The 25,695-nt window shown below is 47.3% G+C and overlaps 1 protein-coding gene across 1 annotated transcript in view; it reads left to right on the top strand.

Moving 5' to 3' along the window:
- Positions 1–10,080: 10,080 nt before the first annotated feature.
- Positions 10,081–25,695, top strand: part of SLC30A9 (solute carrier family 30 member 9) — a 220,582-nt gene continuing 204,967 nt past the window's right edge. Inside the window, exon 1 of the mRNA XM_029588688.1 lies at positions 10,081–10,392. Coding sequence (XP_029444548.1) covers positions 10,317–10,392 — 76 coding nt within the window. The 5' untranslated portion in view covers positions 10,081–10,316. The remainder of the gene's footprint in view (positions 10,393–25,695) is intronic.

Below are 25,695 nucleotides of genomic sequence, written 5' to 3'. Positions count from 1 at the left end.
ATGTCGCTGAAGACACAGCTGACTCGCAGCTCCCTGCCGTGAGTGAAGAACAAGAGGCTGGCTCCAGCTGCCACGGAACACAGCCTTGATGTCGGCAGCTCTGGCCACATGGGAGGACGGCAGCGTGGCTTCGGGCCGAGGAGAGCAACAAAGTGCTGACGACCTCGGCGGCCAGCCGGTTGCGTGAGCAAGGTCCCAAGGGGCGGCTCCAAGCCGCGTGTGATGGGGTCTATGTCCCAAACCAGAAAAACCCCGGAACCAAAGATTCAAGAGAAGGGGGGGGGGGGGGGGGGGGGGGGGGGGGGGGGGGGGAAGGAAAATACGGCAACACCAGGCTAGAAACCTCCCTTGGTTCGTCCCCCGGATGTTACAAGGACAGAGGAACCACAGGTGTGGGAAGATGAGGGTGGGGCTATAGAAACCAATCCCAGGCTTCAAGGGGAGGACCAGAGGGAGGGTGGAACTTTCGGAGCCAATCAGCTCACAGAGGAGGAGGAGTTTCCACAGGATAAAAAGGACTCCCTAGTAGAGCACTCTCAGTCTCCTGCTGGGGACTGAGGAGGAAGGATCGGACTACCTGTTTGTTCTGGGAGACTTTGACACTGGATATTCCCCGACTGTGTGAAGAAGGACTGCAACAACTATCACAAAGAAGGTGAGCATGGGGATATAAGGACTTCTGTTTGTTTGGACTTATGGCAAGGATACGTTACCAGAAGAACTGCCAAGCGGGTGGTTGTCTCTAAGGGATGAGGAAAACATCCCGAGAGATATGGTGGGAGGTGGCAGTTAGGCCCAGTGGGGCCAGACTTTTGAACAGTGGACTTGAGTTGGTTGGAGATGAACTTTTGAAGTCAGCCTTCAGAAAGTGAGTTGCTGGCTTAGTGGGAAAGGCATCTGCCTTTCATCCAGGTGGAGAGGGTTCAAACCCCACCTGAGGACTTTTTAAGATAAATAACTTTAAACTGCTATTTGAGTTTCCGAGTGGCCAGGGAAGCTCGTTCAGGGATTGGACCCGGGAACGGATGCAATCTATGGTGTACGGACCGGTGAAAGCGTTACACCGCGGAAGTTGGCGGCCACGGTGTACGGACCGGTGAAAGCGTTACACCGTGGAAGTTGGCGGCTGCAGCCGCATCGAAGAAAGCAGAGCAAGGTAGGAGGCCTGCTCACGGGGAAACCCGCGGGCAGGAATCATAACAGGCGGAACTGCTGCCTTGGGCAGAACTTGCTATCAACTCACATCCTACTACATCTACGGGGTCTTCTCCTTTCCAACTCATCTATGGACGACAACCGCTTCCTCCTCTGCCAATTCCCTTATCAGTGGCTTCTCCTGCCGCACAGGCCACTGCAGCAGTTATCTCAGCTTTGGAAGCAAACAAAGGATCTACTCCTTAAAGCAGGATAGAAAGCAAAAAAGATCTACGATGCTCACTGTCAAGAGGCACCTCACTTTCAGCCTGGAGACAAAATCTGGCTGAGTACCAAGTTCCTTCGTCTTAAACTACCTTCAGCACGTTTTGCACCTCACTATGTAGGACCCTTTGCTATTCTTTGGTGCTTGGGAAATCTTACGTACAGTTTGAGACTACCCCCAGCAATGAGAATACATAACACCTTCCATGTCTCTGATTTGATTTATATTCCACTTTTCACAGCACTTCAAAGTGGATTACATTCAGGTACTGTAGGTATTTCCCTATCCCCAGAGGGCTTACAATCTAAGTTTGTACCTGAGGAAATGGAGGGTAAAGTGACTTGCCCAAGGTCACAAGGAGGGACAGTGGGACTCAAATCCTGGTCTCCTGGTTTATAGCCCACTGCTCTAACCACTAGGCTACTCATCTACTCTGTTAAAACCCTTGATGCTCTCAGAGTTCTCTAACAAGACCCCAGAACCCACTAACCTGGACACAGAGGACGATATTGAGTATGCTGTAGATGACATCTTGGATGTCCGGTAAAGAGGCAAGACGTGGGAATACCTCATCTCCTGGGAGGGTTATGGACCAGAAGAAAACTCATGGGAGCCTTTGGCCAACATGGATAAAGACATGGTACGTCAATTTCATCTCGCACACCCTCAAACCCAGTCCACTAGGAAGAGGTCCTGGAGACCGCTTCTAAGCTGCTCGCTTGGATTACTCACTACCCTTCAGGGTATCTCGCTCCTACGGAAGGCCCGGGTACCCGCTTTTCTGGGGCCTCTCGCTTCTACTTGCCCTCCGTGGTTAATTTGCCTAACCTTAAGGGCACCCGCTCCTCAGGGGTCCCGTCTGCTTTCTTTCAGGAACCCTCGGCGCTCCTAGGTACTCGCTCCTCGAGGGCCTATTCTGCTCAGGGTATCCTGCACCTTGAACCTCGGGTCCCTCTCTTCATTCAATTACCGAAGGAAGTTATCAGCACTGCTACTCTGTATCACTACGCTCCAGCTCTCCTCATTCCACCCTTCAAGTTCATGGCCTATCCCGTGCTGCGGAATACTACCAGACCTTTGCTACATCTGGGTGAGACCATCAACTACAGAGACTGTTAGAGCTTACTGTGATATCACTGGACTACAGCACTGTCCATTCCTTGGGCAAGATTCAATTCATCAACAGCAGTATAATAAAGTTTTCTTTCCTCAGTGTCTGCTTACTAGAGTCTAGCCAATTGTTGTGCTTCCCCACGGGGCCCCTCCCTATGGAAGGAGTCATTGCCACTTCGACCAAGAGTCCACAATATGCCACAAATCCAACAATAAAACTCTGTCTCAAATGATCTTACTGATATTATATAGGATTTTACACTTGTACATTTCCAACCCCTAAACTAGGTTACACAATTGTCAAATTTTCTATGATTAGCTTTTTATTATGAATAATTAATCTGAATGGCTGTATGTAGATTTGTTCTCGCTGTGCATGTAAATTAATCCTTGCTTTGTATGCAAATATTATCTATGGAACTCAAGTGTCAGCATGACCTTGCTGTTCTAAACATAACTTCTACAACCCTTTGGCCCAGTTCTATCTAGCTAGCCTCTCTCGTTCCGCAATGTCTGCCTGTCTAGCAAAACAAAGCACAAAACTGAAGCAAAAATGTTATGTTATACTTGTTAGTAATTATAAAGCTACCTATCATCAAAAATAAAAAAAACTTAGGAGAACAAGAATGAATTCCTGTGTGACATGTCAAAAAGTGTTTTTCTGCCTCTTCATCGCTCTCCATCTCAAGTTATACCTGTTATAAGGGCTATAACATAAGAAATGCCATACTGCATTAGACCAAGGATCCATCAAGCCCAATATCCTGTTTCCAACAGTGGCCAATCCAAGTCACAAGTACCTGGCAAGTACCCAAACATTAGATAGATCACAAGCCACTATTCCTTATTAATTACCGTAATAGCAGTTTATGGATTTATCTTGTTCAAGTCCTTTCAGGATTTTGTAGGCTTCTATCATATCCCCCCTCAGTCTTCTCTTCTCCAAACTGAACAGCCCTAACTTCTTTAACCTTTCCTCATAGGGCAGCTGTTCCACATCACAACGTATTTGCATCAGAGTAAAACAACACTGGAAAAGTTTTATTCCATTCGTCCTAGTGATCAGATCCTCTCAGGTAAATGCCAGTGACCCTAAACAAGGATGTGCATCATTGAACTTGAGTCCTGAAGCTATGCACATAGATTGGACCAAAAAGTGCAGGCTAAGCAACACAAAGATGGAATCTTCAACCATGTGATCTTGACAACTTCATATGAGACTGTGATTCACAGCAGAGAAGAAGCTGTGATTGTTCTTCCATATCAGACATTTGTCAGCATCTCACAATGTGAGTGGAGAACCTTGGACAAGAACTGTGCACATATCATAATTTTGTCATCAGCACAATTCCTGTTTTATTTCTTTTGAAATCTCCATATTGCTGAATTAGCTGGTCTCACTGGGAACAAAGGCCATACTGCAGGAGCTGTATATGAAGGCGGGGTAGTAAAATATGTCAATTGCTACCGCCATGTAGCTGAGTAGGGATGTGAATCAGTTCCGGAATCGGTTCCGGTTTCGGCATCATGGACCCACGGGAAATGTTTCCCGTGGTCTAGACGTTTTTTTTTTTTTCAGCTGTCCCGAGCTAAAAAAAAAACCCCACCCAACCCAGACCCTTTAAATCTAAGTTTTTTTGCATCCCCCACCCTCCCGACCCCCCCCCCAAACTTTCCTAAAGTACCTGGTGGTCCAGCTGGGGTCCCGGGAGCGATCTCCCGCTCTTGGGCTGTCGGCTGCCAATAAACAAAATGGCGCCGATGGCCCTTTGCCTTTACCATGTGACAGGGGATATCTGTGCCATTGGCTGGCCCGTCACATGGTAGGAGCAATGGACAGCTGGCGCCATCTTAAAAAATGGTGCAGGCCTTCCATTGCTCCTACCATGTGATAGGGGTCGGCCAATGGCACCAATAGCCCCTGTCACGTGGTAAGGGCAAAGGGCCATCGGTGCCATTTTGACTAGTGGCAGCCGACGGCCCAAGAGCGGGAGATCGCTCCCAGGACCCCCGCTGGACCACCAGGTACTTTAGGAAAGGTTTTTTTTTTGGGGGGGGGGGGGTCGAGAGGGTAGGGGATTCTAAATAATTCGATTTAAAGGGTTAGGGTGGGTTTGGGTTTTTTTTTTCCTGTGTGCCCTTTCTCCCCCCCCCAAAACGATAAGAAAACCGCACGAAAATTTCGTGGGGTTTTCCTATCGCTTTTCGGGGACCCCCGATACCTGACGAATGAGAAAATATCGTGCAATATTTTCATCCGTCAGAAAAATGATTCACATCCCTATAGCTGAGAACAACTAGTAGTTCCCTGGTTATTGACTGATCTGTGTTCAACAGTCTGTAATCAAGGGACCTGAGAGTGTCCACCTGATCTGAAGAAGGAAAGCTCTTTCCTGCACAGAATCTAGCCATGCTCCAATGAATTTGATTTTCTGGGAGAGACTTTGAATTGATCTTTTTTTTTTAATTTACCAGGAACCAGTACAACATTAGAAGTTATTTTGATTTTTTCAGGGAGGATAGTATACCTTTCTGGGCATTCGCTGTCACAAGTGAGTTGTCCAGGTAAGGGAAGACTCAGAAGCCCTTGTTGTGTTCGGCAACTCACAGGTCCCTCCTGCGAGCTGCCGCTTTTACCTCTGCCGCAGGGCTTCTCCAGTTGTGTCCGCACACTCAATCTGGGCCTCCTCTCTCCGAGCCCAGGAAAAGTTCTTTTTTTCTCTCAATTCGCTTCAGACAAGTGAAACCGGACTCGGGCAGCTCCCAGCACTTGAGCCTCTCTCTCTCCTCACCTCGCTGGAACTCCGCCGATTTGGGATCCCAATGAGAAAGTAGCACCCTCTGCAAAGGTCGCATATCAGCAAAAGCCCAAGGAACCAACTCCAGTGTGCATGCCATAAAACCAAGAACTTGCAAATAATCCCACACCACGGGTAAGGGAAGAGCTAACAGGTGCCGAACCTGAGACATTAGTTGCTCCATCCTCACCTGCGGTAGGAAAACCTTGCCCACACTGGTGTCGAAACGTGGTCCCAAAAATTCCAACACCTGGGATGGAACCAGCTGGCTCTTGGAATAGTTGACAACACAGCCGAGGGAACTCAAACGGTTCAAAACTGACTGTACTGCATCCTTGCAGAGTATCCTCGACTTCACCCAAATGAGCCAGTCATCCAAATAGGGGTGAACCAATATGCCTTCCCTCCGAAGGCTCACTGCTACCACCACCATCACCTTGGTGAAGACCTTTGGGGCCGTCGCCAGCCCGAAGGGCAGGGCACAAAACTGGAAATGGTTCCCCATGATCATGAACCGCAGGAACCTCTGATGAAACTCCTGTATTCCTATGTGGAGATAAGCCTCCGTTAGATCCAAAGAAGCCAAAAATTCGCCTTTGTGGACAGCCGCAATGACGGACCTCAATGTCTCCATTCGGAAGCGCGGGATACGTAACGCCCTGTTGACCTGCTTCAAATCCAATATCGAGCGGAATCTGCCCTCCTTCTTGGGAACGATGAAGTAGATGGAGTAGCGACCGGTCCGCCGCTCGGCTGCGGGAACCGGAACAATGGCTCCCAGGGCCCGCAATCGAGTCAGTGTTTGTGAAACCACTTGCTGTTTCGTCTGTAACCCACCGGGAGAAATAAGAAACAGGTCGCGAAGGGGCTGTGCAAAATCCAAAGCATAGCCGTGATTTATAATGTCGAGGACCCACTGGTCTGAGGTGATCTTGGTCCATTCCTCCCGAAAGTGGAAGAGTCACCCCCCGACCTCCGGAACGGGCCAGCGTCCCTTCATTGGGACGCCTTATTGTTGGCGAAGGTATGAGAGGCGCCAGTTCGCGGGGGCCGCCTGCCACGAAAAGAATGCGCCCATGCTTGAGATCTTGTGGGCGGTTGACGTGGAGTAAATGAGGAAGAGCCCCTCCCAGAGTGGAAGCGGCGCTGCCCACGGAAACGGCTGCGAAACGTGCTGGGAGAACAGAACGATCTGGGCTTGTCTTCCGGTAACTTGTAAACCTTGTTCTCCCACAAAGAGCGAACCAGCTGTTCTAATTCATCGCCAAATAAGAGCTTGCTCCGAAAAGGAAAGGAACCCAATTGCGACTTAGAGGAGGCGTCTGCTGCCCAGTTATGTAGCCATAGGAGCCGCCTTGCCGAAACTGCAGAAGCCATAGTGCGGGCCGAGTTGCGGAGGAGATCGTACAAAGCATCCGCGGTATATGCCACCGCAGATTCCATGCGATTCGCCTGTTCAGCTTCTTCTGGAGGAAGATCCTGTGTTGTGAGCATTTGTTGGACCCAGCGGAGGGTGGCCCTCTGCATCATGCTGCTGCAAACCGCGGCCCTCACACCTAAAGCCGAAATTTCAAAAATCTGCTTAAGCAAGACTTCCAGCTTCCGATCCTGAAGGTCCTTGAGCGCCGTACCTCCTGTGACGGGAATGGTGGTATACTTGGCAATGGCCGTGACCGCCGAATCCACCTTGGGGATTTTAAGGAGCTCCAAGGACTCATTAGGAAGCGGATAAAGGTTCTCCATAGCTCTGCTGACACGCAGGGTAGCTTCCAGAGTATCCCATTCCCGGGATACGATCTGAAAAAGTTTGGGATGGAAAGGAAATGTTTGCGGTGGAGCGCGGAGTCCCGATAACACAGAGTCTACTGGCTAAGTATCCGGAATTGCCTGTGGGACTGGGATTTCAAGTTCCTGCAGTACATGCGAAATTAATGGGTCCAGCTCCTCCTTATGGAACAATCGGAGTATCTGTGGATCGTCCCCCTCCACTGGATCTGCACTACCCACATCATCACCCAGATCATGAGTGAGGGGGTCCTGAGAAATAGGATTCACAGACGAGACCGGAATAGAAGGTCCAGCAGCTTGGACCATGCAAGGCACCCCCGAACCAGAGCTGTCCTGGCCTGTTGGGCCCTTAAAATACTTAGCTGGGACAGGAGACAGATTTTCCCAGTCAGTTTCAGCTTCCACATAAGCTTTATGTAGAAGCAAGACAAACTGGGAAGAAAAGGGGTGAGGTCTCTTTAAGGGCCCCCCTGCTGATTGAAACGGAGGAAGGCACGAGTCCCGCTGAAAATCGCGTGGTCTCTGAGGGCTGAGTGCCGGCGGAGACAAAGGAGGAAGCTCCTCTCCCTCCCCAATAGAATCGCAATTGCCATCTGCCTGAGGCAAGATGGCCGCTGGCGGATCCGGAGGAGGCAAGATGGCCGCCGCCCCCGTGTTCGGGAGCGTGCCTGGCCTCTGCCTCTGAGGCAGCGATGCAGATTTGTGTCCCCTCGGGCGTGGCAGGGCTGCCCCCCTGCCCGAAATCGGCCGCTGCGCAGGCCCCTCGCCCCTGGGAATGCACCGGGAGCAGAGGCCTTCACGGGAGAGCCGGTACCCCGGCTCCCCACACGCCGTGCAAACGGCTTCCCGCGGCATCCCTGAAGGCGCGAAAATGCTGTCGGGTGGCCAGCCACCCTGTCCGGAGGCCCGGGAGAGTAAGCCAGGCGCGGGGCAAACAGAACGGTATTTAAATTAAAAAAAAACTTTTCTCACTCAAATCAAGTGTCCTAATGTGTTCTGTATCTCTTTTTTTTTTTTTTTTGTAACTTTAATTGCAACACAGGGGAACAACCTCCCTGAACCACAGCATTATTGAACCTTCAGAGAAATTAAACTTCTCTGCAAGAACTGTCTCCGAGGAATGCAGCGTCTCTGGAGCAAAGGAGGTGAGTGACCGGCCCACCGGTGAATCCTCCCCCTGCTAACTAACCGGGCAGGGGACCAAGGTTACTCCGGGGAAAAAGGCTGTAGGGCAATGCCCTGCCTGCCAATGCCCCCCCTTTTTTTTAAAGAATTGAACTAGTCAGAAGATTTCCCATAAGATTAAACCAAACCTGACCGAGGAACCCTTCCCAATTTAGAGATGATCAGGACCGCAGGTTATGCTCTCTCAATCTGCTGGAGTCAGAGAAATACTGAGGGATTGCAGGTGGCACACCAGGGTATATGGGAGGTGCTTTTTCAGTTTTTCTCTAACTCCATCTGCTGGAAGGGAGGCATAACCCAGCAGTCTGGACTGATCCTGGTACGTATAGGGAATGCTGTTTCAAGAAATTAAAGGCAGGGAATTCTTGAATATCTTTTGTTTTCCATAGTCAAATATAACCAGCTTCACCAAGCTGCTGGACACCCGCACTAGAAAGATCTTAAATTTGTGGAAGATAGTGCCAGGGAGGCAGTCATTATTGATTTCTTACAGATATTAGGTATTCCTCCTGGAGAAGGACGACGACAGAGGAATGCCCGCTGAAGGAGATGTGACTGTCTGAGACCATCCTACAGCAACAGACAGAGCTTGGACCCAAAACCTCGGGACCACAGTTAAAAGTGTGACACACATCTGAGGAACACAACCTATGTCTGCCCAAACTAGTAAAAATTACTGAGCTCAGTATGAAAGTGACATAAAAGACAGACAACACAGAAAAGTCAAACACATACAGGGAAGAGAAGACAAAGACACTCACCATAAGAGGGACTTTCTTTGTTTCAGCAGAGCCTGGAAGAGAAACTATAACCCACAAAGTCTCAATTACTTAAAATACAAATTTAAAGTTTGAATACAAGTTTGGGACACAGCTAAAGTAAACTAAAAGTGATACTTATCTGACTCTTGAGTTGAATCCAGCTTAATATTCTGTGAGAAAGAGAACAGAATAATAAATATTTGTTTAGCACTGCTATATATAAAAGTTTTAAAGCATTTGCATTCTAAATATTTGTTGATTACTGTAAAAGAAGAAAAGAGGAATTTTCCATTGCAATATTATTTCACACATACCTATTGAAAGAATTTGAACATTTGTTATTGTTTATTCAATTCCTAATCCTTTTCTTTTTATAAAAATAAAATGGTTAAACTTGTTAATCGGGAATTGTTTATTTCTGAGGTTTTCTTGATAACATCCTCCCTTAGGACGGTTATCCTAACTTTATCCCTTCTTCCCTTCCCTACCCCCGGGAAACTTTGCTGGGTGGGTTTAGGACCCCATTTCTGCACAAGAGGTCTAGTAGGGAAGAGGGCATCAAACAGTACGCCCTGTGAAGTTCCATCTAAAGACCTTGTAACTAAGGGACATTTAACATCTAGTACCTGACTAACCCCGCCCGACATCGGGAGGTCTCTGCCACAGGGAGGTGCTGTTTAGACAATCACAAAGTATGACCTCCATCTTTTTACTGATCTTCATTTCTTCTTTTTCTTTCAGGAATGAAATATAAAAAAATCAGTGCCTTTTTGGTTTGTATGAACCCTTTTTTTTGGGGGGGGGGGACGGGGGACAGCTGGACGAAAACTGGGCAAGCCCCGCCACGTCAGCTTTGAGCGATCCTTTTTCCCTTCCCGTATTTTCGCTCTTATGCACACAGGTATCCAGAAAGCAACCGAGCCGCTGGCTTCACCAGCAGCGACCCTAACCGGCCACTGTCGGAGAGTGCGGCGGCTTCCGGGAGTGACCATGGCAACGAAACACTGTCGCGTCACTGCCAGCGCAGGCGCACTGCGGTCGCTGGTGGAGCGCCGCTTCCGGGCGGTCGGAGTGCGGTGCCACTATCTGCCTTTTTTTTCCCCCACACGGCCTGGCATAGTTGATGGCGCAAGAGGCGCTGGTGGTGTTTTGGATCCGCTGCCCAGGAAGACAGCGTGATGCCGGGCGGTAGTACAGGCCACATCTCTCTGTGACCGCGGCGCCCACGGGCTGTGCCCGTAGCGCCTGAAGATGATTGCGGTGGCCCAGGGCCGCGTCTGGTGCTCGCTGTCCGGGGCTTTTTTGCGACGCGACGGAATCTGTCATGGTCAGTAACCGCTGAGGTCAGGTGAAGAGCTGGTGTGTGGGATTTGCGAGGCTGAACTGCCTATGGAGGGGAAAGAGTGGCCCGGCCCTGCAATCACTCCTTTAGCTCTCGGTGTTGAAGCCCGGCATGTTGTAGTCATCGGCTGCATAGGCATCATCCAACTAACCAGCCCTCAAACTACTCCCATTGTTACATTGTTAACAGTTATCTAACGTGGGTAGATAGTGGATTAGTCTGCCATTTACCTGCTTAAAGTGGATGTTAAATTCCAACTGAATCATGATAGCATTGCCATTGTGTTACATCATAAGTCACCTTTAAGCCCATCAGTAGACTAAGGGAGGGATCATTCTCAAATAAAAATTGCCTAATATTACTTTCAGGGTTATATCCCCCTACCTCTGAACTTGCATTGTCCTGTCTCAGCTTGTCCATCTAACTATATACCCTCATTGTCCCACACTCTTAATTGTGTATTTTCTTATTGTACCCTGCTCTGAACATAGGAAGGGCGGGTAATAAATGCTTTTAAATAAATAAATCGACATGAATCACAGCAATGTACAGCTACATAACATGATACAGATATACATTTGGGCAATCAAATGGCAGATTAAATTTAATGTGGATAAGTGAAAGGTGATGCATATAGGGAAAAATAACCTGTGCTATAGTTACATGATGTTAGGTTCCATATTAGGAGCTACCACTCAGGAAAGAGATCTAGGTGTCTTAGTGGATAATACATTGAAATCGTCTGCTCAGTGTGCTGCAGCAGTCAAAAAAACAAACAATGTTAGGAATTATTAGGAAGGGAATGGTGAATAAAACGGAAAATGTCATAATGCCTCTGTATCGCTCCATGGTGAGACTGCACCGTGAATACTGTGTACAGTTCTGGTCGCCGCATCTAAAAAAAAGATATAGTTGCAATGGAGAAGGTACAGAGAAGAGTGACCAAAATGGTAAAGGGGATGGATCAGCTCCCCTATGAGGAAAGACTAAAGAGTTTAGGACTGTTCAGCTTGGAGAAGAGACAGCTGAGGGGAGATATGATAGAGGTGTTTAAAATCATGAGGTCTAGAACAGGTAAATGTGAATCAGTTATTTACTCTTTTGGATAATAGAAGGACTAGGGGGTACTCCATGAAGTTAGCATGTAGCACATTTAAAACTAATCGGAGAAAGTTCGTTTTTACTCAATGTACAATTAAACTCTGGAATTTGTTGCCAGGGGATGTGGTTAATGCAGTTAGTGTAGCTGGGTTTTAAAAAGGTTTGGATAAGTTCTTGGAGGAGAATTCCATTACTTAGTCCTGGGGGAATTCTGTGCTACTGCGGAGCGCAGAATTCCCCCCCCCCCCCCGCGCAGAATTTCCATTTTCTGCGCAGAAAATAGCAGAGGAGACCCCGGCATGCTGCGAACTGAGCACGCGAAGACTAAGGCCCTTGTGTGCTCTGCTCATGGTGAAGATAAAGGCCCGGTGAGAGAGAATGTGTGTCTGTGTGTATGAGTGAGAGGAGAGAGGGTGTGGGGGGAGGGTGAGAGCAGGGGGGTTAGCAGGAGGGTGTGAGAGAGAGCATGGGAGGTGAGAGCGCAGTTGGGGGGGGGGGATGCTTGAGTGTGGGTGCCAGAGAGAAGAAGCCTATATGAGGAGATTGTGAAGGACTGTGTATGTGTGTGAGAGATTGGGAGCTCGTGTGTATGCGAGGGTGCTAGCCTGTGTGAAAGGATTGTGTATGTGTGAGAGAGAGCCTGTGTGAAAGGGTGTGTGAGAAAGAGACATAGGTAGCCTGTGTGAGGATGTATGCGTGAGAGAGAAAGGGAGCTTTTGTGGGTGTGTATGCAAGAGAAAGGGAACCTGTATGAGGGGATATGTGTGGTGCGAGAGAGTGATGGAGCCTGTATGAGGGTTTGTGTATCTGTACTAGAGAGAAAGGAGCATGTGTGTGAGAGAGGGAGGGACAAAGGGAGCCTGTGTGAGGGGCAGTACTGAGAATGGGGTCAAACTCTGGGACTGGCGATAGAGTGGAAGGGGTTGAGCCTAGAGAGGGCAAAGTGATACTGGCAGGTGGAGGAGTTGGGGCCTGAGATGGCAAAGTGGCCAGGGGAGTAAGGAGAGCGAGTGGATAGGACACTCTTACAATGAATTTCTAGGGAAGTTCTGCTCAAAATATTTAAAATTCTGCATCTTTAATTAATTTAAAATGGAATTACTTAAAGATTGTCATGTAAATTGTGTTATTTTGACCAATATAAAGTTTGCAGAATTTTGCAGAATTTTAAATTTTTGTGCGCAGAATTCCCCCAGGAGTAATTACCTGCTATTAATCAAGTTGACTTAGAAAATAGCCACTGCTATTACTAGCATCAGTAGCATGGGATATATATAATTTTTGGGTACTTGCCAGGTACTTGTAGCCTGGATTGGCCACTGTTGGAAACCAGATGCTGAGCTTGATTGACCCTTAGTCTTACCTACTATAGCATGTTCTTATGTTCTTAGTATTCCTGCTCTGTGGCATGTACCATCTAGTTAGGATACAGATAAGATAAATAAGAGGCTTCAGGAAATTAATTAAAGTGGGTTTTTAGGTGAAACTTACATAGGACCAGAGAGGAAGTATGATGCAGCAAATCAGGAAGTTTATTCTAGTACACAGTGCAGCAAGGTGGAAAACTTGAAGTCAGGAGTTGGAGATGGAGAAGGGTGTAGAAAAAGTGACTTGCTCAAGGACAGGTGTAGGGAGAAAGAGGAATGGTAATGATGAAGAGTAAATGCATTCATAGGGTGAGCAGGAGAAACTTGAATTGTAAGTGGAAGCAGATGGGGAGCCAATGTAGTAGCTTGAGTGGAAGATGTTATGCAATTGAACGTTGAGTAGGCTTGCAGTAGTGAGAGATGGTTCGGTGGGAGGCTTGGGAGAATCAGGTTGCAGTAATCTCACCTGGAATTGATGAGAGTGAATGGGAATTTGGTAGTGTGCTCAGAAAGATATGGATGGGTTTTGGTGGTGCTATATATAGAGAAACAATACATTGTAGCAGTGATATAGAAGTGAGGAGAGAAGGGAGAAAGATTCCAAGATGATTCCAAAGGCTATGGGCTGAGGATGCTGGCTGGATAGTAGTGTTATTTACAGAAATAGAAAAGGGAGATGGTAGAATTAGGTTTGGGAGGAAAGAAAAGTTCTGTCTTGGCTATGTTAAGTTTAAGGTGGTGATATTAGACAAGTAGGCTGAAATTTGGGAATGGATTCTTGGTGAAATTTCTGGTAGATCTGTGAATTATAAACAAAGATGATACTGAAAGTTGTGGGAGGAGATCAGAGAGAGAAGATAGTCCAGGACACAGAATTGTGAGGCATACCAGCTGATAATGGGATATATATAGATGATAATCCACCAGAGGATAGATTAAAAAAGTAGTGATAGCAGTAAAAGGATAACTTAGATAGAATAGGGCTTCACAATCCTAGTGAGTACTGTATGTCAAGGAGTAGATGGGGATAAGCTGTGTCAAAAAGTAGCATATAGGTCAAGCAGGATGAGGCTATCCTGAAAACCCAGCTGATTAGGTATGCCTCCAGGAGAGGGTTGGGAAACACTAGGGCAGTGATGGCGAACTCCAGTTCTCGAGTGCCACAAAGGCCAGGTTTTTAGGATATACACAATGAATATGCAGGAGATAGAAACATAGAAGCGATGGCAGAAGAAGACCATACGGCCCATCCAGTCTGCTCAGCAAGCTTTCACAGTTATTTTTCTCATACTTATCTGTTACTCTGACCGCTGAGGTCAGGGCCCTTATTGGTAACTTTTTGGTTCTAATTTTCCTTCCACTCCTGCCATTGATGTAGAGAGCAGTGCTGGAGCTGCATAAAAGTGAAGTATCAAGCCTAATTGGTTAGGGGTAATAACCACCGCAATAAGCAAGCTACTCCCATGCTTATTTGTTTACGCAGCCTGTGCAATTTAGTACTTGTTGGTTGTCTTAATATAAATCCTCTTTTCTTTATCCCCCATGCCATTGAAGCAGTGAGCTGCGCTGTATATATATTCAAAGTGAAGTATTGGTTGGGGTAGTAACCGTTGCAACAAGCAAGCTATTCCCACGCTTATTTGTTTACCCAGACTATGCAATTCAATCCTAGTTGGTAGTTGTCTGAATGTAAATCCTCTTATCTTCATTCTCCCTTGTCGTTGAAGCAGTGAGCTGCGCTGTATATGTATTCAAAGTGACATATCAGGCTTAATTGGTTCGGGGTAGTAACCACCGCAACAAGCAAGCTACTTCCACGCTTATTTGTTTACCCAGACTATGCAATTCAATCCTAGTTGGTAGTTGTCTGAATGTAAATCCTCTTATCTTCATTCCCTCCTGCCGTTGAAGCAGTGAACTGCGCTGTATATGTATTCAAAGTGAAGTATCAGGTTTAATTGTTTCGGGGTAGTAACCACCGCAACAAGCAAAATACTCCCACGCTTATTTGTGAATGCAAATCCTTTGTCTCACATTTCCTCTTGCCGTCGAAGCATAGAGCAGTGTTGGAGTTGCATTAACCGTGTATATGTTTATTGAATAAGGGTATTCATCACCTGGAAGTAGCTGTCATTCCCGCAAACCACCCCAAACAAGATTTGCATACAATGGAGGCAGTGCATGCACATCTTTCTCATGCATATTCATTGTAGATATCCTGAAATCCTGGCCTGTTTGTGGCACTCGAGGACTGGATTTCGCCATCTCCGCACTATGGTAATAGGATGATGTGCACTGATGGGGTAAGTGTTGCCTTTAATGGCCAGGCTGGGATTGATATCTCCGTGAGGAGAAGGAGTAAAGTATGGAATAGAGTTGAAATGTGAGGGAGAGTGGAAATGGTTTACAGTGGAGAATAAGACTGGGGAGAGTTAGCAAAAGGAGGAATGATAAGAAGCAAAGAGAAGAATAAATGGTGCTGACCTGAGGTAGCCAAATTATTTTGCTGGCTAGATTAGTTGATGTGGTTTAAGGTGTATGCCTTCTGGCCACCTGGTTGAAGCAGCACTGTATAGCAGAAACCAAAACCCCAGTGGGTTATGGTGTCCATAGCCGATTCTCCCTACTGCTGCTCCTGCATCTTAAGTAGGACTTTGTTTTTATAGTTTAACTGATAAACACTGATATAACATGCCTAGTAAACAAAAATTAGTGTTTATTGGATAAACCCGAGAAAAAACACTGCTCCCTCCACAGTGCTTTATCAACCTGCCCCCCTTGCTGTGCTGTGCTGCAGAAATCAAAGCTATTTTATTCCTACTTTATAACAATTTTGGGAACAGATCGATGGATAAATTACAAACTGAGTATTGGAATTAACCGGAAAAGGTATGCAGAACTGCTGCTTGCAGCATGAAAACATTGTTTTTCTACATACAATTATAGAGCGATTACCACAGTATAGGAGAAACCCTTTTAAAAATAAGGCCCCAGGAGATGACTGATTTATAATTGCTTATTGAAGTGCTAAAAACTATTACAATATGCTGCAGGAGACAAAGGGTGAAAATATTTGTAAACCCACATCTTTTATGTAAGAAACTCTGTAAAGGTGTGGCCATTTTATTGTCAGCTTCAGGTTGTGTCAGAAACCAACGGAACTTGAAACTGCTTGTCGGCCCAGTTCTGCAGTGGCTTACTTTAGGGGAATGGGTAACAGTGAATGAAATAAGTTGTTGCTGGAGTGAAACTGAATTGCATGGAAGTAGAGGAGGCAGGAGCTGGAGCACAGATCAGACAGTCCACTGAGTGTTAACAACTGGAGCATCATGAGTAAACAGATGGTAGCATGCTGGGTTTTAAAAACTAAAGCTGTGCAGCAAAAGAAAGTAATGCATAAGGGGATAAGAGGTTTATGATTAAGGATTCTCTATTTAGATGTTAATAAATTGTAAATTCAGGGTACTTTTTTCAGCTAAGTAGGGAGTTCTTTGAGGGCCTAAAAATCAGCGTTTCTCTTTCTTTGGTAAGTGGCCATGATTAGATTACCAAAACCTAGGGGTAGAATAACATCATAAAACACAATTTGAAGGGTTTGTTCGTCTCCCAAACCGCAAGATTTCTGGTGATCTTCTTGGGCCACTTGACCTTTGGATTCAGAGTTCAAGAAATGGTTAGAAGCTTTTGATGCCTACTACAACTAGGGTTGCCACCTCATCCAGATCAGCATAGTGAGTCCTGGTCTTGCACCCCTTTGCATGCATGGAGTTGTAATTCTGGTTCCCCTAAGACAGCGATGGCCAACCTTTTGAGCTCAGTGTGTCAAAATTCATTAAAAAACCGAGCATAACTCGGGGTGGTGTGTCACTTCTAGAAAAAATCCATAATTTTGTGATATTTGTAGCTCTAATCAACAAAATTATAATTTTAATATATATACTGTATTTATTAATAAAGCAAAAACAAATAATTCTTTACCTTACCTGCTTAGTGACTTTTTTGTTGCTGAATTTCATTGGCTAAATCTTCAATTGAAGGTTGGTATTTCGTACACTTCAAGTCAAAGCAAGCGTTACAAACTTCATCTGTCAGTTGATTTTTTATTGGCTCCCATTCATGTTCACAACACTCCCTCCCCATCTCCCAGGCATGCACACATTCATTCTCACACACACAGACCCTCAGGCAGGCACCCATGCATTCACACACATACACCCCCAGGCAGAGTCCCATTCATTCACATGCCACACACTAAAGGCAGACCCCCCCCTCGCTTTCTTTTGCCAGCAACCTCAGAACCTCTCTCATTCCTCTGCTGCCACTGACACTGATGCCGCGTGGCTATTGGGGAGGTGCCGATTGCTGCTACTGACACGGAAGTCCATTCTGCTGCCTCTTCTGTGCAGGCCCCGTGGGCTTCCACTTTCTCCATGCTGATCTCGTACATTGTGAGATCCGTACAGAAAGTGCTATTCTTGCACATTCCCAAAGATTACATGTGCCAATCACTAAAAAGTAATTTATTTATTTTTTTTTGCCTTTGCTGTCTGATCTTAGTTTCTAATGGTTGGTCACAGGCTTTTTTTTTTCCACCTTCCCTTTCTTATTTTTTTTGCCAATTCCTTTTATATTGTCTTTTTTTCTGTTTCTTTTTTCTCCATCTTCTTCCCTCAAACACACAGTCAGGTTCTCATTCTCACATGCATTTCTCTTTCTCACACACACAGGCTCTCACTGACACATACTCTCTCTCATACAATCATTCATACACACAGGCTCTCACTGGCAAATGCTCTCTCTCATACAATCATTCATACACACAGGCTCTCACTGGCACATGCTCTCTCTCATACAATCATTCATACACACAGGCTCTCACTGGCACATGCTCTCTCTCATACAATCATTCATACACACAGGCTCTCACTGGCACATGCTCTCTCTCATACAATCATTCATACACACAGGCTCTCAATGGCACATGCTCTCTCTCACACACACACACACACACACACACACACACACAGGCTCTCACATGCTGTCTCTGCAAACATTCAGGTCCTCTCTCTCAACTCACCTCATACACGCACTCTACGGGCCCTCAGCCTCTCTCTCACCTCTGGGCCTCCTCTTCGCGGGTCGCCGCATGTTGGGCTCTGCAGCGGCCCTGATCTTCTCGGGCCGCGGCAGCCCTGCTACCGGGCCTCTTCATCTTCTTGGGCCGCTGCGACTTGGGATTCGCAGCGACCCGCGGCGGCTCCTCTTCTGCACGCGCTGGTTCTCTTCCTCCTTCCTGCCCACGCGGCTCCAGCAACGTTTACTTCTGGAGCCGCACAGGCAGGAAGGAGGAGCATCAGCGCGTTTGAACGCGATCTTTGTCTTGAGCCTCATCGCTGCGACGCATGAGCCTCCCTGCGCCCGGGGGCATTGGTGGAGGGTAGGGGGAAACTAGAAAACACATTTTAAAGGGTTGGCGCAGCTGAAAAAGAAAAGGCTCGGCGCAGCCGATAAAAAAAAAAAAAATAAATTCCTGATAGTCCTTGAAACGCTGCGCGTGTCAGCCAAAACGACTTGGCGTGTCATAGGTTAGCCATCACTGCCCTAAGAAAGTAATTCTACATCTCCATGCATGCAGTGGAACAAAAGCAGGACTGGATCAGCCTCCAGGTTGATCTAGGTGAGTTGGCAACCCTAATTACAGCATATATTTTTTGTGCCCCTTTATTTTTATTCTTTTAACAAAGGAGTGTTTTCAGTAGTACAGTTCTGGCTTTATCAGCTTATCCTAGGGCTCAATCACTTTCTTACAAAAAAAAAACTCAGGATGATTTAAAAAAACAAAAAAAATCCTACCGGGTAATCCTATTAGGCTGCAGTCTATGTAAAATAACAGCCACTTTGGAACTTGGTATAGAATTCAGTGAAAAAGTCTTCACGGTGGTGATTTTGAGCTAGTCATGCCGGGTCACTGATCTAAAACCTTTTGAAGTTAGCGTTTTGTGCAGGCCAAAAGAGGCGAAATTAGGGTTGCCCACTCAACCCGAGTTGACTGAGCAGTTTGATCCAGTCCTGGTTTTCCCCAACTGCATGCATGAAGTTATAGTGTTGTCTAGGGGAAATCAATAGGATGATCAGAACTACAACTCTATGCATGCAGTGGGGCAAACCAGGACTGGATCAACCAGTTTGGTTGACCTGGTGAGTTGGTAACCCTAGGTGAAATCAGCAGGCAAGCTGAAGAAAGGGAAGGACAGCAGCAGAGGAACAGAAGAGTTGCTGCCGGCTACTATAGTAAGAGAGACTGCTGAAGAAGGGAGGGATCTGTCTTTTGCATGTTAGACTTAAGAATGTAAATCTTGTTTAAATAGTTAACCATTTTAAATGATAGCTACACTAGGGCTGCCTGCAGCTGTGAGGATTGTGGCTCCCTGATGTTTCCCTGTACTCCCTAACCTCCCCATCCTGACATGCTCACATGTTGTTTGCTGCCTCTCCGACCCATCCAGTGTTCCTACACACTGCCCTGCCTGCCCCAACATGGAAAACCATGCCATGTGCCAGGAAAGAGAAACCTGGAAATCAGCTGTGGGCTGATCTGTACCTGCCCAGTCTCTCTATAGTAGCATCAGTAAATATTAAATAGTTCAAGGGCTAACAAGTAAAACTTCACTTACTGTTTAATTATTTTACCATTTAATATTTTACATCCCTAGTTTGTGTGTGTGTGTTGTATGTTTGCATGTGTTTGGTTGTTTGTGTGCATATTTCTTCAAATGTATGTTTGCTTTTATGTGTGTTGGGGGATGGAGAGAATGGGTCCATGCAGATGGTGTGCTGGTCCTGGCCAGTGTTAAGTTAGTAATTATGTCTGCCCTTCTGGTACATCACTGACCAGTCAGCATGAGCAGGCATTCAGTGCTTGCACTGATTGGTAGGTGAGACTTTGACATCACAAACCCTCCAGCATATCAGATCACAAGTCTCTATATCCATCTAATTTTAAGGTGTGAGAGCTGCAGACCTAAATGATTTTAGATTTAAAATGCAGTTGACATTGTTCTCATCACAAGGTAACTGAATGTATTAACATCTTTATAGATACTGGAAAAGCTCATTGCTCTTTTGCTTTAAACAGTAAATTCTTTAAAAGAAGACAGTGAGTGCCTTTTTTATGAGTATGTTTCTCATTGTGGTACCCATCCGTACAGTTTTACTGCTCAGTTTACCCCTCCATGCAGTTGTAAAAATCACATTTTGAAAATAATGAAAAAAGCTACTATGAAGTAATTCTCACAAATGAACTGTTGCAAATTGTTTATACTTTTTTTACTACATGAAAGACATAAAAAAAAAGATACTATGATGTCATCAGCTGTGAATTATTTTGTTCCACTGTTGATAGCATGAGACATCTTCATATAATCAAGTGATTTCTCTCATTTAGGGATACAGGTTTAGTAGATGGTTGTAATTATAGCCTGTTTGGATACATTGTAGGGAGAATTGTATGACATTGCTGGGTTTGCAGGGCTGAACAAGTTTTTTCCCTGTTCCAGGCCATATTCAGGATTTCGCTGTGGGGTTTTGAAAGCTGCAGTTCGTAACAGCCAACATCCGAATTGTTATATTTGAAAATTCTTGGAGAAGGTGTTGTAGTATATGTATTATACACCTGCAGGAGGAAAAAAACCCGTTTTCTTCTTCTTTATCATTCTCAAAATGTTCTGCCATGACTTTTAGCCCCATTTTCCTTGTCCTCCTGCTAGACCAGTCCTTACATATGAGATTTTCTCCCCTCACAAGCTGACGGAGACAGAGACAAAACCTCTTTCATGACATTACTTAGGCTTATAAGGGAGGTATTACGGTCCCAATTCCAATAATCTGTCTCTAGCGTGCCTGCATGGAGTTTATAGTTTTGTCTATAGCTTGGGAGTCAAGATCTCATCAGGCCACAGTTTGTTTGTGGCCTGGATGAGATCTTGACTCCTAAGCTACCAGTCCTTAAGGGCTTCTCCTCTGGTAGAATTCCACCCCGGAAGGGAAAACACAATGATTCCTGTTCGATCCTGGATCAGTCCAGACAAGTAGGTTTATACATTACCTACCAGCAGATGGAGGCAGAGAACAAAACTTGAGGTACTACTACATAACCAAGAGTGCCACCTGCAGTTCCCTCAGTATTTCTCTATCTCCAGCAGATGTTAGAGGTGCAAACCTGCAGTCTGGAGTTCTTAGAAGAAAAAGATTTAGGATAAGAAGAGAATTCGCTCCCCGAGGTGTTAGGTTCCTTCGTGGGCCATCCCTCAGATGGAGCAGGGCGAGGGGGGGTTGGTGATCCATGTCCGGACTTGGCCCTTCTTCGAGGGGGAAGGGGGTGTGTAGATAGCCAGGCTCCCTCTGGGGCCCTTCACTCTCGATGTGAGCCTGTCTCCTCAGCATTCTGCCCTCCAGAAGCTGAGGGGTAGGTTTCTTTCCCCTTTTCTTTTTGACCTGTCACTTTAAGTTGTTTAAAAAAAAAAAGTGAAGGTTGAAGCAGGAGAGCTGCAGAAGCAGCGAGGAGCCGGTAAGGCTTGATTTCCTGCCAGGAGGCAGGCGGAAGGGAGCGTGCCAAATTGCGTACCTCTTCATTGGGGCTGGTGAGTGCTGAATGTCCTGCACCAGACATTGGAGAGCAATTGCATCGGCTTAGATTATTTTTAGGCGCCTGACCACATGTGCAGGCCCGACTTTTCTGGCCATGCCGGCTCCCGCGGCAGTGCAGTAAACTTTGTCGTGGCTGTGGTCTGAGGTAGGCTCGCCTGATGCAGTCTCGTTTGCCACGAATGTGTCTCGAGGGGGGGGGGGGGTGGGGGGGGGGGAGGCCGGACTTCGGCTTGTCCCCCAGTGAGTGGCGAGAAGGTGCAGGTGGCTGGGATGGCTCGGGAGGCCCCGGGGGGGGGGGGGGGGGTGGGAGGAAATTAGAGGAACCGGCCAATCATTTTGAGCAGCACTCAATGCTAATGTGCAGGCTGCCATTTCTGAGCCTCTGGACTTCCCCTCCCATGCGTTTTTTCCGGTGGGAAAAGTTCCCTGCTGGTGGCAGTGGACGGGAGGTGTGGGGTGGGGGGGGCTTGAGAGGGAGTGGAACAGGACTCTTCCTCCTCGGACCTGGAGGGCATTTTTCCACGGGTTTTGTACTTCTCCTTCATAAAGCTTATTTAGCCAGGAAGGAGTTAGGGGCAAAGAGAACCTTGCCGAAGAAGTCCCAGATGCCAAAAGGCTAGAGGGCCGGGGGAGGTCAGGAGGGATCCTGTGTATGATGGGTCTTAGATGAGCCCCCGGAGGTAGATGATTCGTCAGATGGTATGGATGACCCTGATCAGCTCCTAGGGGGTTCGGCAGGACCAGAGAAGGACCCTGTTGGTGGCCTGGGAGATCCAAGGCAGGATCCGGACCAGGATCCAGTGAATATTTTGGGGGAGTCACTGCAGGATCCGGACATTCAGGATCCAGATGCGGTTCCGATCATGGAAGGAGATGACCGTGAGTGGTCCAGCTGTTCTGGAGGGAGGAACTGTATCTGTTGATTCCCAGGTGCTGGAGGAGCTCAGGATTAAGGCTGCCCAGGAAGATTCGGATAAGGAAGGGATAAACTCACTGCTGGAGGGATTACTGGGACCTCCCCTAAGCTTTCCCGTTGCCGAATCAGGTGAAGAAGTTGGTGGATCAGAAGTGGGAATTTCCCGAGTTGGGCCTGAAGGTCGCGAGGGCTATGGGAAGCTATGTCCCTTGCGGGAAAACAGACCTTTGGAGTCGTGGAGAATTCCCAAGGTGATTGCGGCTGTGTCTTCAGTTAACAAGAAGACAACCATCCCGGTAGTGGGAGCAGTGGCCCTAAAGGATGTCCAGGATAGGAATCTGAAGATTCTACTCAAGAGGCTGTTTGAAGTTTCTGCTTTGGCTCTGCATGCAGCAGTGTGCAGAAGTCTGATACAGAGAGCCTGTTTGTCCTGGGTGCAGATGGCACATGACAAATGTTCAGGAGCGGCGTCTGACACAGCGCAGGTGGCATGTCATACAGAGTATCGACCACATAGGTGAGGGTTGCCTATGTGGTCGAACTCTGTATGACATGGTTTGGGACTTCCGCCAGGAGTATGGTCTTGGTGTTGGTGCGAAGGCTTCTGTGACTGCAAAATTGGGTCGATGGACGTATGGTCTAAAGCCCAGCTGTCAAACCTCCCTTTTAGGGGGACATTCTCTTTGGGGAGGAGGACTTGGAGCAGCTCTTGAAGCACTTGGAAGAGTTGAATGGCGAAGCACTTGGAAGAGTTTGAATGGCAATAAATTACCTGAGGATATGAAAAGTCCTAGGATGTCCTTTCTGCCGTGAGCCTGTTTTCAAGAGGCTAGGAGATTTTGGGCAGGCAGGACCCCCTGCGCTGGCATCGCAGAAACAGAGTTCAGGCAGACAGCATTCCTTTTGAATCAGCGCAAGTCCCCGACAGATGGTTGTATTCCAAGGGGGGAGTGGAAATAAGATTGGGCAATGAAGGTTTGTTGGTCCACTACTCACTGGAAGCTATTGGAGGGAGACTCTCTCTCTTTTACATGGAGTGGGTCTGAATAACGTCTCCTGTTGTGTCTCCCGGTGCAAGCGAGCGGTAGTGTGGGCATGCTACAGCGCTTATAACTTCTCTGCGCCATTATTCCAGTGCCTCCTCAGGAGAGGGCGGGAAGGTTTTCTGTGTACTTTGTGGTGCCAAAGAAAGAGGAGACGTTTTGGTCTATTCTCGATCTGCAGAAGGTGAATGCTGCCCTCCGGGTGCCGCATTTTCGGATGGAGATGTGCACATTGATAGTGGTGGTGTGCAAAGGGGAGTTTCTAGCATCGTTGGACTTGTCAGAAGCCTATCTTCTTATCCCCATCAGCTCAAACACCAGAAGCCTTCTGAGGTTCATGGTTCTGGGAGAACATTTCCAGTTTCGGGCTGTTCCCTTTGGGTTGGCAGCGGTGCCGCGCACATTCACAGAGATGATGGTGGGGTGGTATGGTCACCTGTACCTGGACGATTGACTGATTTGGGCGAAGTCAGAGGTGGAGTGTGGTCGCTTAGTCCAGTGGTGTTACTCAGCTGTGGAGGCGTTATGCTGGATGACCAACCTTGCAAAGAGTCATCTGAGACCAACCCAGTCTTTGGAGTATCTGGGGGCACGCTTCGGTACTCAGTTGGGAAAGGTGTTTCTGACTGCGGAGAGAGTCCTCAAGCTGTAGAGTCAAGTTCTTTGGTTACTGAGCCTGTTGGTGCCCAAGGTCTGGGATTAACTACAGGTGCTGGGTTCCATGGGACTTGCTCACATGCGTCATCTGCAAGGAGGGGGGCTCTGTTATCCCATTGGACTCCACTATTGGAAGAATTTCAGCCTTCCTTTACCGATGCCAGGTCCAGTCTTTCGTGGTGGCTGTCGTGGTGCGATCTGGAAATTTCCGACTGGGGTACTGGGACCACGGATGCCAGCCTGTCTGGATGGGTGGTGATTTGTCAAGGAAAATCCGTCCAGGGTCAGTGATCACTGGAGGAGGCGACTTGGTCTATCAATCATTTGGAAACCAGAGCAGTGTTGCAAGGTCTTGGTGGCGTTTCTTCTACTCATTTTGGACAAGTTGGTGCGAGTTTTCTTGGACAAAGTGACGACAGTAGCGTACATCAATTGTTGTCTAGTGGTGCCCGAGGTACAAGTGCTGTTCATGTAGGCGGAGAAACATCTGGTGAGACAAACTGCTTCTCATGTGGCTGGAATGGACAATGTGCAGGTGGACTTCCTCAGCAGACAGCATCTAGACCCAGGGGAGTGGGAGTTGGCACAGGCCTTCGCCTTGCTTCAGGCAAGGTGGGCAGACCAGTGATAGACCTCCATGGTGACTTCCAGCAAATGTGAAATGCAACGGTTTTCCAGTCACAGGACTGGAGGTTGGATCGGAGGGCATGACGCCCTTGTTCAACAGTAGCCGACACATCTGTTTTTGTACATGTTCCTTCCATGGCCACTCGAAGGTCGAATGTTGTGGCGCATCAAGCTTTAGCTGAGTGGGGTGATTCTGGTGGCACCTGTGTGGATGCGGCGGCCACGGTTTGTGGACCTTGTGCGTCTGGTGGTGGACGGCCCTGTTCGCTGGCTCATCTCTCAGGGCTGTTGCAGCAGGGGCCTGTATTTTTGGACCAGGAGGATCACTTCTGTCTAGTGGCTTGGCTTTTGAAAGGTGGTAACTCCGTTTGAAGGGTTATTTAGAATCTGTGATTGCGACTTTGCTTCAGGAGCAGAGACCTTCCACTTCAATGGCTTATATCCGGGTGTGGAGAGTTTTTGAATCTTGGTGTTTGCAGAACAGGAGTCAGCCTTTAAAGGTGGACATTCTGCAGATTTTAGCCACCTTGCAGATTGGTTTGGCTAAGAAGCTAGCCTATAATTCCCTTTGGATCCAGGTAGCAGCTTTGGGTTCCCTGCATGGTAGGATTCAGGGAAGACTGCTAGTATCTCATCAGATGTGGCTCATTTCCTAGAAGGGGGCAAAACATCTGTGTCCTCCGGTTGCAGAAGATCTGGCTGGCTTGGAATCTGAATTTCGTTCTTCGGGTGCTGTGTGGCCCTTCCTTCGAAAAGATGCGGAGGGGCATCCTTGAAGGATTTAATCCTGAAGACTATTTTCCTGGTGGCCCATCTGTTCAGCTAGGTGTATATCTGAGCTGCAAGCATTGTCATGTAGGGATTGTTTTCTGCGCTTTTCGGAGGATGGGGTCTCTTTGCGCATGGTTCCTTCCTTTTTTCCCGAAGGTAG

The sequence above is a fragment of the Rhinatrema bivittatum genome, chromosome 1 (assembly GCF_901001135.1).
Source record: "Rhinatrema bivittatum chromosome 1, aRhiBiv1.1, whole genome shotgun sequence".
Lineage (NCBI taxonomy): Eukaryota > Metazoa > Chordata > Amphibia > Gymnophiona > Rhinatrematidae > Rhinatrema > Rhinatrema bivittatum.
Note: the sequence above shows the minus strand (reverse complement) of the source record. Positions and strands in the feature narration are given on the sequence as shown.